The 14,653-nt window shown below is 44.0% G+C and overlaps 1 protein-coding gene across 5 annotated transcripts in view; it reads right to left on the bottom strand.

The window, feature by feature from the left end:
* Positions 1-14,653, bottom strand: part of LOC135550700 (active breakpoint cluster region-related protein-like) — a 263,459-nt gene that overhangs the window by 106,071 nt on the left and 142,735 nt on the right. For all 5 annotated transcript variants that reach the window (XM_064981734.1, XM_064981735.1, XM_064981736.1 and 2 more), the window contains 5 exons: positions 11,512-11,564; positions 8,496-8,636; positions 7,374-7,495; positions 3,362-3,530; positions 1,095-1,217 (listed from right to left, as the gene is read on the bottom strand). In XM_064981734.1, the coding sequence (XP_064837806.1) occupies positions 1,095-1,217; positions 3,362-3,530; positions 7,374-7,495; positions 8,496-8,636; positions 11,512-11,564 (608 nt within the window). The remainder of the gene's footprint in view (positions 1-1,094; positions 1,218-3,361; positions 3,531-7,373; positions 7,496-8,495; positions 8,637-11,511; positions 11,565-14,653) is intronic.

Raw genomic sequence — 14,653 nt, 5'->3', positions numbered from 1 at the left:
TGCTATGTTGTTTGATGATATGTATAGCCCTGTTGGAAAATATAAACATGTTTCGACTGTTTTCCCACCAGAAAACGTTAATGTGAATGAAATGACATTTTTAATTAGATTTTTGGCAGTGAAACGAGGCTACTCAGGCGAGAAAAAAAACTCACCCAAATGTATAGCCCTGTTGGAAAATATAAACGGACTGTTAGAAAACGTGAAGAAATGTGAATCACATTTTTATTGGATTAACCCCGACGGTAGTGCCCCAGTTTGGGAATACCTGCACGAGAGGAATTGCCATGTCACGGGCACTGTACAGAGACATCTCCGTCTTAGAGAATTGTACGATGGCTAGTTTAGCTTCCCCTCACTCCTTTGTGAGGTTCTGTCTCCTGGATGCTACTGCACCCTCCCCAGCGCACCCTAGAGCTGAGTAGGCTGGATCAGGTAGATTACCATGTACCACAATAGGCTTCTCTGGAAACAAGCTATTGGCAATCAGGGCGTTTTGTGAGTGTCCCATAGTGAGGTGTCGAACCGAGTCGACTGAAAGAGAACTTTGGTGTGACAGTATGTAACCCTGATTCTCTGTAAGAGACATCTCACCAGACTTGTGTAAGAGGTAGTTCTTCGAATGAGGAAACCAGAGTAGTGTAGGGTTTATATAGATGTGCATGCCATACACCAATAAAGCTCTGATTGGCCTGTTAGGCATGATTGAATAAGGCTTCACCCAATGACTTGCAAAAGAGGGCGTGTCCCATAGTGAGATGCACTCTTTCAGAGGACTGGGGTTACATAACGTAACCTAAAGTTTCCAACAGGCCAATATTCGACATACTTTAGCTCAGAAAACATGGTAATTAACTACAATGCCCATAATCCATTGCACACCTTCTTGTCCGGTCTGGGTAGCCACAGAGACAGAGAGCAGTTGCTTCGCAAGCTATCTCTACCTGAAAATACATGCTGTAAGTCAGGGATGGGCAACTGTCGGCCCTTTTGAAAGCCCTCGGAACAAAACATAATTTGTTTAGATAATCTAACCAAAACGACGCTCAAAATAGATCTGATCCAGGGCCAGTGTTTAGACAGCAGTAGTTTACCTTGCCGTGTTTGTTGTGGATGCGGAAGGGGATGGTGGGAGAGTGTAACAGCAGCCAGGACTCCTGCTCATTCATCTTCTTCCTCAGACGCTCCACATTACGACTCTGGCCCTTCAGCGCTTTCTACACACACACACAAACAAACAGGACATTATTTATTTTACCTAAACATGAAAACACCACCAGGTAGAATTCATAGCAAGCAGTGCACTGGAATGACATTCAGATGAACTGAAATGACATTCACTATCATGGGATGGTATGCCAAAAATAACTAACTGATAGTCACACCTCCAAAAAGCCCCAGATATGACTGTATTGAGGCATATGTCACTGTGCTTCTATGACTATATGCACCATGCCACTGCCTACTTCATTTGTCCATTTAGCAAACAAGACAGTTCATAATCCAGTGCCTTTATTGCGGTCAACACACCTATATCTTGGCAGTGATTACAGCCTCAAGTCTTCTTGGGTATGACGCTACAAGCTTGGCACACCTCTATTTGGGGAGTTTCTCCCCTTCTTCTCTGCAGATCCTCTCAAGCGCTGTCAGGTTGAATGGGGAGCATCACTGTACAGCTTTTTTCAGGTCTCTCCAGAGATGATCAATCGTGTTCAAGTCCAGTCTCTGGCTGGGCCACTCAAGGACATTCAGAGACTACTGCATTGTCTTGGCTGTGTGCTTAGGGTTGTTGTCCTGTTGGAAGGTGAATTTTCGCCCCAGTCTGTGGTCCTGAGCACTCTGGAGCAGGTTTTCATCAAGGATGTCTGTACTTCCATATTTCACAGTTCATCTTTTGCTCGATCCTGACTAGTCTCCCAGTCCCTCCTGCTGAAAAACATCCCTCACAGCATGATTCTGCCACCACCATGATTCTCCATAGGGATGTTGCCAGGTTTCCTCCAGACGTGACACTTGGCATACAGGCCAAGGGATTCAATCTTGGTTTCATCAGACCAGAGAACCTTGTTTCATGTCTGAGTCATTTAGGTGCCTTTTGGCAAACTCCAAGCGGGCTGTCATGTGCCTTTTACTGAGGAGTGGTTACTGTCTGGCCACTCTACCATAAAGGCCTGATTGGTGGAGTGCTGCAGAGATCGCTGTCCCTCTGGAAGGTTCTCCCTTCTACACAGAGGTACTCTGGAGATCTGTCAGAGTAACCATCCGGTTCTTGGTCACCTCTCTGGCCAAGGACCTTCTACCCCGATTGCTCAGTTTGGTTGTGTGGCCAGTTCTAGGAAGAATCTTGGTGGTTCCAAACTTCTTCCATTTAAGAATGATGGAGGCCTCTTTGTTCTTGGGGCCCTTCAATGCTGCAGAAATGTTTTGGTACCCTTCCCCAGATTTGTGCCAAGACACAATCCTGTCTCGGAGCTCTAAGGACAATTCCTTTGACCTCATGGGTTGGTTTTTGCTCTGGCATACACTGTCAACTGTGGGTCCTTATACAGACAGGTGTGTGCTTTTCCAAATCATGTCCAATCAATTGAATTTACCACAGGTGGACTTCAATCAAGTATTAGAAACATCTAAAGGATGATCCATGGAAACAGGATGCACCTGAGCTTAAATTCGAGTCTCAAAACAAAGGGTCTGAATACTTAAGTAAAAAAGGTATTTATTTAATTTAAATAATATAACCTGTTTTAGCTTTGTCATTATGGGGTATTGTGTCCAAAATGTTTAATCCATTTTAAAATAAGGCTGTAACGTAACAAAATTCCCAAACGCACTGTACATACAGTAAAGTGCTGACTCTGTCCAGATGAGATTTCTCTTTTTGTGGGTGTGGTTCAGACACAAAGATCTCTAGTCCCCGGCCGACCTCTAAGGGAAACAGTGAGGGGAACTCCTCCAATACTATAACAGTAGTGTGATGAGGCCAGAGGAACCCAGCCTTAATCACACAGTCAGGCAGGCAGGTTCTAATGGAAAAAGTAAGAAACACAGACCCTAGGGCTCCTGGGATGGACACACCCAGGGAACCCAGCGCAGACCTGGGGGCCCGGGCTGGGCAGGAGACTGTTCATCCACAGTGTCCTACTGGAATAGGGGGTCTGGTCTTAAGAGACTGGAGCCCTGACCATGACCTGACACAGTGGGAGGCAGAGGAAGGGCCGCATCACCGCCATTTTGGATCAATGAAGAAATATGAGGTTTAGTTTAAATAAGTATCTTCTTAAAGACTTACCTGGCTAAATAGAAAGAAACAAAAAAATAAACAAAGAAACAAAACAAACAAAGAAACAAACATAATAATCACCTTCTCCTTCTGGATGTCACTCTTGATGACTGAGATCTTGATCTTTATTTCCTCTATCTCGTGTTCAGGCAGCACCTGGATGTGGGGGCAGACATCTGAGTCATCCAGCAACTGGAAGGTCAGGTCTGCCAGGGGGATATACCACTTACACTCATACTGCTGTTGTCTCCTAGAGAGTGAGAGAGAGACAAAGAGAGACAGAGTGAGAGCGCGAGACAAAGAGAGAGAGCGAGAGAGAGCGAGACAAAGAGAGCGAGAGAGTGAGACAAAGAGAGAGAGAGAGCGAGACAAAGAGAGAGAGAGAGCGAGACAAAGAGAGAGAGAGAGCGAGACAAAGAGAGAGAGAGAGCGAGACAAAGAGAGAGAGAGAGAGACAAAGAGAGAGAGAGAGAGACAAAGAGAGAGAGAGAGAGAGACAAAGAGAGAGAGAGCGAGACAAAGAGAGAGAGAGAGACAAAGAGAGCGAGACAAAGAGAGAGAGAGCGAGACAAAGAGAGAGAGAGCGAGACAAAGAGAGAGAGAGCGAGACAAAGAGAGAGAGAGCGAGACAAAGAGAGAGAGAGAAAGAGAGAGAGACAAAAGAGACAGAGAGCGAGACAAAAGAGACAGAGAGCGAGACAAAAGAGACAGAGAGCGAGACAGAGAGAGAGAGAGACAGAGAGAGAGCGAGCGAGACAAAGAGAGTGGAGAGATAAAGAGATATCATTAATATCTTTTAGAGGAGCCTGGAGGGACAAAGACAATGAGGAAATACTGTCATTATATGCATGCCTCCGGAGGCTCTGCAATTGCGTCACACCATCCATCCAGTGCCTCGGACCATATTTTTGGATGAATCATAAATTGTCTTTAATAGTGTTAGAGATGTAATGGTGTTGGGAGTATTTGTATTCCCTTTAACAAGCTTTCATTCCTGAAGGCAGGATCGTACACTCATTAACACAGGAATACATTAAGCCTCCAATTGGTGCAAACCTCATCAAAAATGATGGGATGGGAAATATATGACAACAAAACTAAATACTGTGGCCTGTTTTAACCCTGAAGTAAAATACAGCACAACAAACAAATAGTAAGACTTCTCTTTTTAGATTTGTCATTTTATTTGGTTAGTTAAATAACTTGAGTGTTCAAATCTAAATTTATTTGTCACATGCGCCGAATACAACAGGTAGACCTTACCGCAAAATGCTCACTTACAAGCCCTTAACCAACCATGCAGTTTTAAGAAAATAGAGTTAAGTGTTTTGGCTGTATTGAACTATATGAGGATGTAGATCGCAAATACCTCTCTCTTGTTTTGTCTCTTCATCCCAGTATGTACCCTCACTCCCACCCCCTCATTCGCCTGCACACACCCCTCCATGTTTTATGAGACCCTTTGTCTCAGTGTAGTCCGTGGTGTTGTATTGTTGTTCTCTAAGATATGTATCTGTATTGATCCCCCAGCAGTGGGAACCCTAACCCACTTTGTCTCAGTGTAGTCCGTGGTGTTGTATTGTTGTTCTCTAAGATATGTATCTGTATTGATCCCCCAGCAGTGGGAACCCTAACCCACTTTGTCTCAGTGTAGTCCGTGGTGTTGTATTGTTGTTCTCTAAGATATGTATCTGTATTGATCCCCCAGCAGTGGGAACCCTAACCCACTTTGTCTCAGTGTAGTCCGTGGTGTTGTATTGTTGTTCTCTAAGATATGTATCTGTATTGATCCCCCAGCAGAGGGACCAACATTGGCATTGCTGCTGTTGAATCAAATCTACATACCTAATCTCCGGCTGTCCACAGCACTGTCAAGCTCCCAAATGAGCTTTTAACAGCCGTAATTGACCATAATCACACATTAATGTACCTCTGGTTCATGTGAATACTTTGGGAAAGGGTGGTATATTTAATGGTATACAGCAATTATTTAAGAGGAGAAACAGGGCTTTGGAATCAATAGAAACATTAATAATCCACAATGACTGAGTAGATATGGAGGTATTGGACGGTATTAAGGTTTCACAGTGAGTTAATACTGATGATTAACTATCAGTTGGATTGCTTGTTTTATCTGGCTGCTGGCCTAATCCTGTGGTGTTAAAGTCCAGACCAGAGGACACATAGGTAGAGTCCCAAATGCTACCCTATTCGATATGTTGCACACTACTTTTGAAAATTAGTGCACTATACAGGGAATAAGTTGCCAATTAGGGACACGGAGACAACAAGCTAAAGCTACAGAAAACAGATTGATTTACAGAATGGTGGTAACCTTAACAATGCCAGTTGCCTGTATGTCCTTCACACGGTTAGGTAGCAGGCAGCAACAACTGTCAATCATAATCAACCCTAACCTAGCAAACAATGTTAACCATGCCGACAGGAAAACAACATTTTGGGCCATGGTAGGCAATCCTGTAAATTAAACACTTCATCTATGGACGTGTATGCTGTCATTCCCATCAATTTACACCCCCCCCCTCCCCCCCCAGGCCCAAACACCAGATTGAGACCAGATTGAAATACACGCGTTGCTGCTGTTGTACTTCCTAACATCCAGATGTCCACTAAGTCAATTGCTTCATATTCAGCACTATACGAGCCCTTCATTCACTACTCTAAACCCTTTCTCCACATTAGTCAACAGCACTATACGAGCCCTTCATTCACTACTCTAAACCCTTTCTCCACATTAGTCAACAGCACTATACGAGCCCTTCATTCACTACTCTAAACCCTTTCTCCACATTAGTCAACAGCACTATACGAGCCCTTCATTCACTACTCTAAACCCTTTCTCCACATTAGTCAACAGCACTATACGAGCCCTTCATTCACTACTCTAAACCCTTTCTCCACATTAGTCAACAGCACCAGACTGTCTTTCTTTTTATTATGACATGAAAGAACACTTGGGAGTTACAAAACGGAGGAAATAATAACCGCAGTTAGAGATAATCCCTTCAGAGCAGGGCTGTTATTCATCCTGCTACACTGTTGTCATACTTCATACACTGATACACTGTTGTCATACTTCATACACTGATACACTGTTGTCACACTGTTGTCATACTTCATACACTGTTGTCATACTTCATACACTGATACACTGTTGTCATACATTCATACTGATACACTGTCATACTTCATACACTGATACACTGTTGTCATACTTCATACACTGATACACTGTTGTCATACTTCATACACTGATACACTGTTGTCATACTTCATACACTGATACACTGTTGTCATACTTCATACACTGATACACTGTTGTCATACTTCATACACTGATACACTGTTGTCATATTTCATACACTGTTGTCATACTTCATACACTGTTGTCATACTTCATACACTGTTGTCATACTTCATACACTGTTGTCATACTTCATACACTGTTGTCATACTGCATACACTGTTGTCATACTGCATACACTGATACACTGTTGTCATATTTCATACACTGATACAGTCTTGTCATACTTCATACACTGTTACACTGTTGTCATACTTTATACACTGCCACAGCAGAGCTGACAGGACCCCATAAAACCTGATCAACCCTATTAGAATTATGTAGGAATACGGGATAAGCTATCAGTCTGCCTCATTTAAGGAGAGCCTATTGGAGAATGTTCCCTGTATCACTAACTATGTTTCTCTTACTTTCGCTCTCTCTCCTATGAAATGGACCTGTAGTAGCTTCACTGGAGAGAGGGGGCTAGAGGGATGAAGGGAGACGTTGTTATGGGGAGTTTATTCTCTCACAGTGAGGCGGAGGAGAAGAGTCTTAGTGTTAATATGTACGACTTATTCTCTCTCCAGCCACACACACTGGCCTGCACTGATGGGCTATGGCCTCAACCAGCTGCTCTGCTCACCCACCCACCCATCAACAGAACAGAATGAAAACACTCATCAACTCACACTGGAGACCACTTAAGAGTGTATTATGTAATATGCACAGTGAATAGCACAGTGGGTATGTTTATGCCTGAATGTGCATGAGTATGTGTTGACCTACCCTGCAGAGGTCTTCTTCATTTTGGCACAGAGCAGTAGGTCTGTAAAGAGGAAGATGTGACGCAGTTTCCTGGAACCCTCTGACATCTCCACCAGGAAACCATCCTTCACCAGCTGACGAGCCTACCAGGGAGAGAAACTCCATGACATCACTTCCTGTGGCACGCACTGCACGGGGCAGCTGACCTAACTGTAAACATTCACTTCCTGTTCTGAGCCCTGGGCCTAGTCTGAGGGATACTGCCTATCACTCACAGTTAAATAGACAGGATGTACTGTAGGAGGTATAGGTCGGAGTTCAGCAATATGAAAGAACATCACTTGTTGTCTATATTTTATTGCTGTCTACATTCTCCATGACAGTTGTGTCAATCATCAGCTAAATAAGCCACTAAGAACTCAAAACACTGCCCCCTTTCCCTCTCTGCATATGTCCATCTCTAGCGAGCCAACTGGGAAACCTAAAATAAGGCCGAGCTAAACCAGAACTGGAGTAATCGGAAAAGTGTGAGCCAAAGACAGCAGAGACAGTTTTTCATTTCTGGTAGCAGACAGACAATGAATGGAGAACTGACTGGGAGGCTAAAAACTAAGCTGACTGAATGGAATAGGGATATAGAGAGAGGGAGGGCGAGGAAGAGATGGGAGGAGAGGGATAGAAAGAGAGGGGTGGAGGGAGGAAAGCAGAAAGGAGAGGGTTTAGAGATGGAGGGAGAAAGGAGGAGAGGGGGAGAGAGCGAAAGAGGGGGAAAAGGATGGGAGAGAGGAATGACTTTGCAGGCAGAGAATGTAAAAAGTATAAACTCAGAGGAGCATTAAGAGGAGAAAAGCAGAAAAAAATGACAGAACGAAACAAAGGTAGTGTTAGAAAGAGGGAAAAATCAAACAACCCTATGCATGCTGGGAAAGAGACAGAGATAGATAGAGGCGGCTGGTAATGAAGAGATTGAAGATGAGGGCAGGAGGAGTAGAGACACTGTCGGTTTCTTTCTGACCCCAAAACACAATTCACAAATACATTGACACACTTCCAAGGTTACAACATGAATTGCTGAAAAGCATTAGGTAGTCTGTCACAACGGTGTGTGTGTGTGTGTGTGTGAGAGAGTGTGTGAGACCCCACCTCTCCCTTAGGCGTGGTGATGGCGGTCCTGCGGGGGTCGATCTCTTCATTGATGGAGGAAAGGAAGTTCTGGGAGATCCTCAGAGCGTCCTGCAGCAGGGGGAAGTCTGGGTGGTCCTTAGGGGTGTGCTTCAGCAGGTCCTATTATAACACACACAGAGAGAGACCATTAGATATTACACACGCCGGGAATATCGCAATGCAACTCTCAAATAGTCACAGAGAACCCATTTAAAAACATAGAGACCCCCATCCATTCAAATAATTGTCTAAGGACAGTCAATGTGCAGGTGTTTTTAAACCTATAACACCAGATCTACTTATCCATTTTGATGAATTGGACTATTTGGATATTTGGCTGGGTTTTCTAACAAATCTTTTCCTCTAATAAAAGCATATCAGAATCTCTCCTTGATGGAACAGTGGGCAAAACTAATTCTTTTCCTTTTAAAGTGCTACCTAATAGCTGAGACAGTCTGCCTCCACATTGCTAATATCTTATTATCTCAGCGTAACTAAAATACTTTTTTCAGAGGAGCGTGTGAAAGAAAAGCCTCGTCAGCACACCTCAGTTCATTTATTGTGACAACCTGTGGAAGGTTGAGCAGATGGTACAGAACATGTCTTTGTACAGTATATGACAGACAATAATACAGAAACGTTCACGTCTGTGGCTGTGCCCCAAATGGCACCATATTCACTACATACAGTTGAAGTAGGAAGTTATTCACAATTCCTGACATTTAATCCTAGTAAAAAGTCCCTGTCTTAGGTCAGTCAGTTAGGATCACCACTTTATTTTAAGAATGTGAAATGTCAGAATAATAGTAGAGACAATGATTTATTTCAGATTGTATTTCTTTCATCACATTCCCAGTGGGTCAGAAGTTTACATACACTCAATTGGTATTTAGTAGCATTGCCTTTAAATTGTTTAACTTGGGTCAAACATTTCAGGTAGTCTTCCACAAGCTTCCCACAATAAGTTGGGTGAATTTTGGCCATTTCCTCCCAACAGAGCTGGTGTAACTGAGTCAGGGTTGTAGGCCTCCTTGCTCACACACACACTTTTCAGTTCTACGGGATTGAGATCAGGGCTTTGTGATGGCCACTCCAATACCTTGACTTTGTTGTCCTTAAGCCATTTTGCCACAACTTTGAAAGTATGCTTGGGGTCATTGTCCATTTGGAAGACACATTTGTGACCAAGCATGAACTTCCTGACTGATGTCTTGAGATGTTGCTTCAATATATCCACAATTTTCCCTCTTCATGATGCCATCTATTGTGTGAAGTGCACCAGTCCCTCCTGCAGCAAAGCACACCCACAAGATGATGCTTCACGGTTGGGATGGTGTTCTTTGACTTGCAAGCCTCCCCCTTTTTCCTCCAAACATGACGATGGTTATTATGGCCAAACAATTGTATTTTTGTTTCATCAGACCAGGGGACATTTCTCCAAAATGTACGATCTTTGTCCCCATGTGCAGTTGCAAACCGTAGTCTGGCATTTTTATGGCAGTTTTGGAGCAGTGGCTTCTTCCTTTCTGTGCGGCCTTTCAGGTTATGTCGATATAGGACTCGTTTTACTGTGGATATAGATACTTTTGTACCCGTTTCCTCCAGCATCTTCACAAAGTCCTTTGCTGTTGTTCTGGGATTGATTTGCACTTTTCTCACCAAAGTTGGATCATCTCTAGGACACAGGACGCGTCTCCTTCCTGAGCAGTATGATGGCTGCGTGGTCCCATAGTGTTTATACTTGCATACTGTTGTTTGCACAGATGAACGTGGTACCTTCAGGCTTTTGGAAATTGCTTCAAAGTATGAACCAGACTTGTGGAGGTCTACAATTTCTTTTCTTTTGATTTTCCCATGACGTGAAGCAATGAGGCACGGAGTTTGAAGGTAGGCCTTGAAATACATCCACAGGTACACCTCCAATTGACTCAAATGATGTCAATTAGCCTATTAGAAACTTCTAAAGCCATGACATCATTTTCTGGAACGTTCCAAGCTGCTTAAAGGCACAGTCAACTTAGTCTATGTAAACTTCTGACCCACTGGAATTGTGATACAGTGATTTATAAGTTAAATAATCTGTCTGTAAACAATTGTTGGAAAAATTACTTGTGTCATGCACAAAGTAGATGTCCTAACAGACTTGCAAAAACTATAGTTTGTTAACAACAAATGTGTGGAGTGGTTGAAAAACAAGTTTTAATGACTCCAACCTAAGTATGTAGACTTCCGACTTCAACTGTATATTGCACTATGGGCCCTGGTCAAACCCAAATGGGCCCTGGTCAAACCCAATTGGTCCTGGTCAAACCCAATGGGCCCTGATCAAACCCAATGGGCCCTGGTCAAACACAATGGGCCCTGGTCAAACACAATGGGCCCTGGTCAAAAGTGCAATAAATAGAAAACAGGGTGCCATTTGGGACGCAGGCCGTAGCTCCGATTTGCATGATCTGGCCTGACCTTTGTTTGTAGGAAACCAACTGGTGTTTGTTTAGCCATGGATCCACGAGCTTTATGTAAAACTTATTCATCAAATGCACTGGCAGCTAGACTGGAGGAGACGTCTAGGCATCTCTGCTTTGTGGGCGGCTTCCGCTTTTCACTTGGTTGAAGCCCATCAACGGAGAGTATATTCTTTCTAACAGCATGCCATTTCGATAAACCGTGCAGAGGAAAGGTATACGCTTGGCAAATGGAATGGAACACTTCCTCTCAGCAGCCGAAGGCAGCGTTTGACTTTGCAGGTGGATTCAGAACCAAGCTACATTGTTAAGCTCTTCGGGACTTTCTAGTTAAATTCCTCCCAGCTCCATCACTGTGTTTCTCATGACTACACAACGTGACAGCACTAACTCTTAATCCCTGATGTGTATCCATCTTGTCCTATCTATTCAATCTAGCTCTACGTTGTGGTCCCCTCTAGTCCAATCTTGTCATTTGTCTCTAGGCAGATCAGGAATCCCTCATGGCTGTACCACGTGTGTGTACTCACATGAAGAACTAGTGTGCTTCTGGTCACACGGTCAATTGGCTTGTATAGGAGAGCTGTGGGAAAAGACAAGAAGAGGGCACTCAGTTTGGTTTGGCACGCACACAGACAATGCAGAAAAACACAAGTCAAAAAGCCTATCACATGATTGGCTGGGCACAAGTTTCTTGCGGTAGGGGGCAGACAATTCTATCATTCACAATCTCAGGTGTGAGCTAACCTGCAGAGACGGACACACACAGACACTAATGTCATTCCCTCTAAGCTCTGCTATTCACTTCCTGCTGAACAAGGTTGTGTTCAGAAACCTTCCCATTCAATCCACATCAGGATCAACTTTCTAACCCGGTCTACATTTCTCGTTCTCACGCCGCTCTTCAAATAATATATCACACACTCAGTCGATCGTGCTCGCTCTCACACACTTGCAGCCCTTTGGCTCAACTTCACAATGATAGACTCTGGTTGGTAACAGGGTTTACGTAATTCCTTGTCGGGTTCGTGCTCTCTCTCTCTCACACACACACATTCCAGGGTTTTTCTTTATTTTGACTAATTTCTACATCGTAGAATAATAGTGAAGACATCAAAACTATGAAATAACACATATGGATTCATGTAGTAACCAAAAAAGGTGTAAAACAAATCAAAATATATTTTAGACTCTTCAAAGTAGATACTTTTCCATGATGGACTGTCATTTCTCTATGCTTACTTGAGCTGTTCTTGCCATAATATGGACTTGGTCTTTCTCCAAATAGGGCTATCTTCTGTATACCACCCCTACCTTGTCACAACACAACTGAAGGAAAAAAATTCCACAAATTAACTTTTAACAAGGCACACCTGTTAATTGAAATGCATTCCAGGTGACTACCTCGAAGCTGGTAGAGAGAATGCCAAGTGAGCAAAGCTGTCATCAGTGCCTCGCAGCACTCTGAGCAGCCTTATTGGTTACATAGCAGTTTGCTTCCATTGCAGATTTACTCTGCTACTACAGAAACTACGCAATCTTGTGCACACACACCAAATCACATTTCTATCCTAAACTTCTCTTAAATCAAATCAAATCTGATTTGTCACATACACATGGTAAGCAGATGTTAATGCGAGTGTAGCGAAAAGCTTGTGCTTCTAGTTCCGACAATGCAGTAATAGCCAACGAGTAATCTAACCTAACAATTCCACAACAACTACCTAATACACACAAGTGTAAAGGAATGAAGAGTATGTACATACAGATATATGAATGAGTGATGGTACAGAGCGGCATAGGCAAGATGCAGTAGATGGTTTACAGTACAGTATATACATAAGAGATGAGTAATGTGGGGTATATAAACATAAAGTGGCATAGTTTAAAGTGGCGAGTGATACATGTATTACATAAAGATGGCAAGATGCAGTAGATGGTATAGAGTACAGTATATACATATGAGGTGAGTAATGTAGGGTATGTAAACATTATATGAAGTGGCATTGTTTAAAGTGGCAAGTGATACATTTTAACATCAATTCCCGTTATTAAAGTGGCTGGAGTTGAGTCAGTATGTTGGCAGCAGCCACTCAATGTTAGTGGTGGCTGTTTAACAGTCTGATGGCCTTGAGATAGAAGCTGATTTTCAGTCTCTCGGTACCTGTTTTGATGCACCTATACTGACCTCGCCTTCTGGATGATAGCGGGGTGAACAGGCAGTGGCTCGGGTGGTTGATGTCCTTGATGATCTTTATGGCCTTCCTGTAACATCGGGTGGTGTAGGTGTCCTGGAGGGGCAGGTAGTTTGCCCCCGGTGATGTGTTGTGCAGACCTCACTACGCTCTGGAGAGCCTTACAGTTGTGGGCGGAGCAGTTGCAGTACAAGGCGGTGATACAGCCCGACAGGATGCTCTCGATTGTGCATCTGTAGAAGTTTGCGAGTGCTTTTGGTGACAAGCCGAATTTCTTCAGCCTCCTGAGGTTGAAGAGGCGCTGCTGTGTGGGTGGACCAATTCAGTTTGTCCGTGATGTGTACGATGAGGAAATTAAAACGTACTACACTCTCCACTACTGTCCTGTCGATGAGGATAGGGGGGATGCTCCCTCTGCTGTTTCCTGAAGTCCACAATCATCTCCTTTGTTTTGTTGACGTTGAGTGTGAGGTTATTTTCCTGACACCACACTCCAAGGGCCCACACCTCCTCCCTGTAGGCCGTCTCGTCGTTGTTGGTAATCAAGCCTACCACTGTAGTGTCATCCGCAAACTTGATGATTGAGTTGGAGGCGTGCATGGCCACGCAGTCGTGGGTGAACAGGGAGTACAGGAGAGGGCTCAGAACGCACCCTTGTGGGGCACCCAGTGTTGAGGATTAGCGGGGTGGAGATGTTGATACCTGTCTCTGTCTCTTTCTTCTTCCTCTCCTTCTCTCACATCTCAGGAGCCAATCCCATTACCAACCAGATCTGTGACACTAAGCTGATATCCCAGGAAGCTTTGCAGCGGAGACAGAAAGAGAGATGTATTGTGACAGACTGGGTGAGAACCGAGAGAGAGATTGCAAGATGGAGAAAAATATAGACAGGAGAATATGCAAAAAAAAAGCCAGAGAAATCCAAGCCCCTGTTGACTGAACATCCTAAGCTTTGATAATGAGCAGCTTATGATCTCTGACTAACACTTCACTTACTTATTCTCCCCCTCCCCAAAAAACTCCTAGCTCCTGCTTTGCACTGACTCAACAGCCTTCGTCTCAGTCTCTTCATCTCCAAGGACTCAGTCAGGAACTCTGCAGTGCTGATAGAAGCACAGTTCAAAGTCCAGCAGCAGAGAGAGGAAAGAGAGGGTGGAATGAGGGATGCTGATTATAAGTAACCAATAGAGCTTCACAGTGGGGTGCCTGTGATGGAACCCTCAAGGTCACTGTGACAACCTGACAGACAGCTCCTCCTCAGTAACCAGGGTGTCAATGTGGGTAAAAGCCATGGCTTAGATAGAGAGGCTTCTGCCAGCCCAGCTCCCTGACTGGGCTAAACTGATCAATGCCAACCGTTGCCCATCATCCATCCATCCATTGTGAGCTCTCTCTCTCTCTCTCTCTCTCTCTCTCTCTCTCTCTCTCCGTGCGTGTCTCGCTCTCTGTGTGCGTCCGTGTCTCTCGCTCCGTTTCT

This window comes from Oncorhynchus masou, chromosome 12, assembly GCF_036934945.1.
Source record: "Oncorhynchus masou masou isolate Uvic2021 chromosome 12, UVic_Omas_1.1, whole genome shotgun sequence".
Lineage (NCBI taxonomy): Eukaryota > Metazoa > Chordata > Actinopteri > Salmoniformes > Salmonidae > Oncorhynchus > Oncorhynchus masou.
The sequence above is the reverse complement of the archived record's forward strand: the minus strand, read 5'-3'. Positions and strand labels throughout refer to the sequence as shown.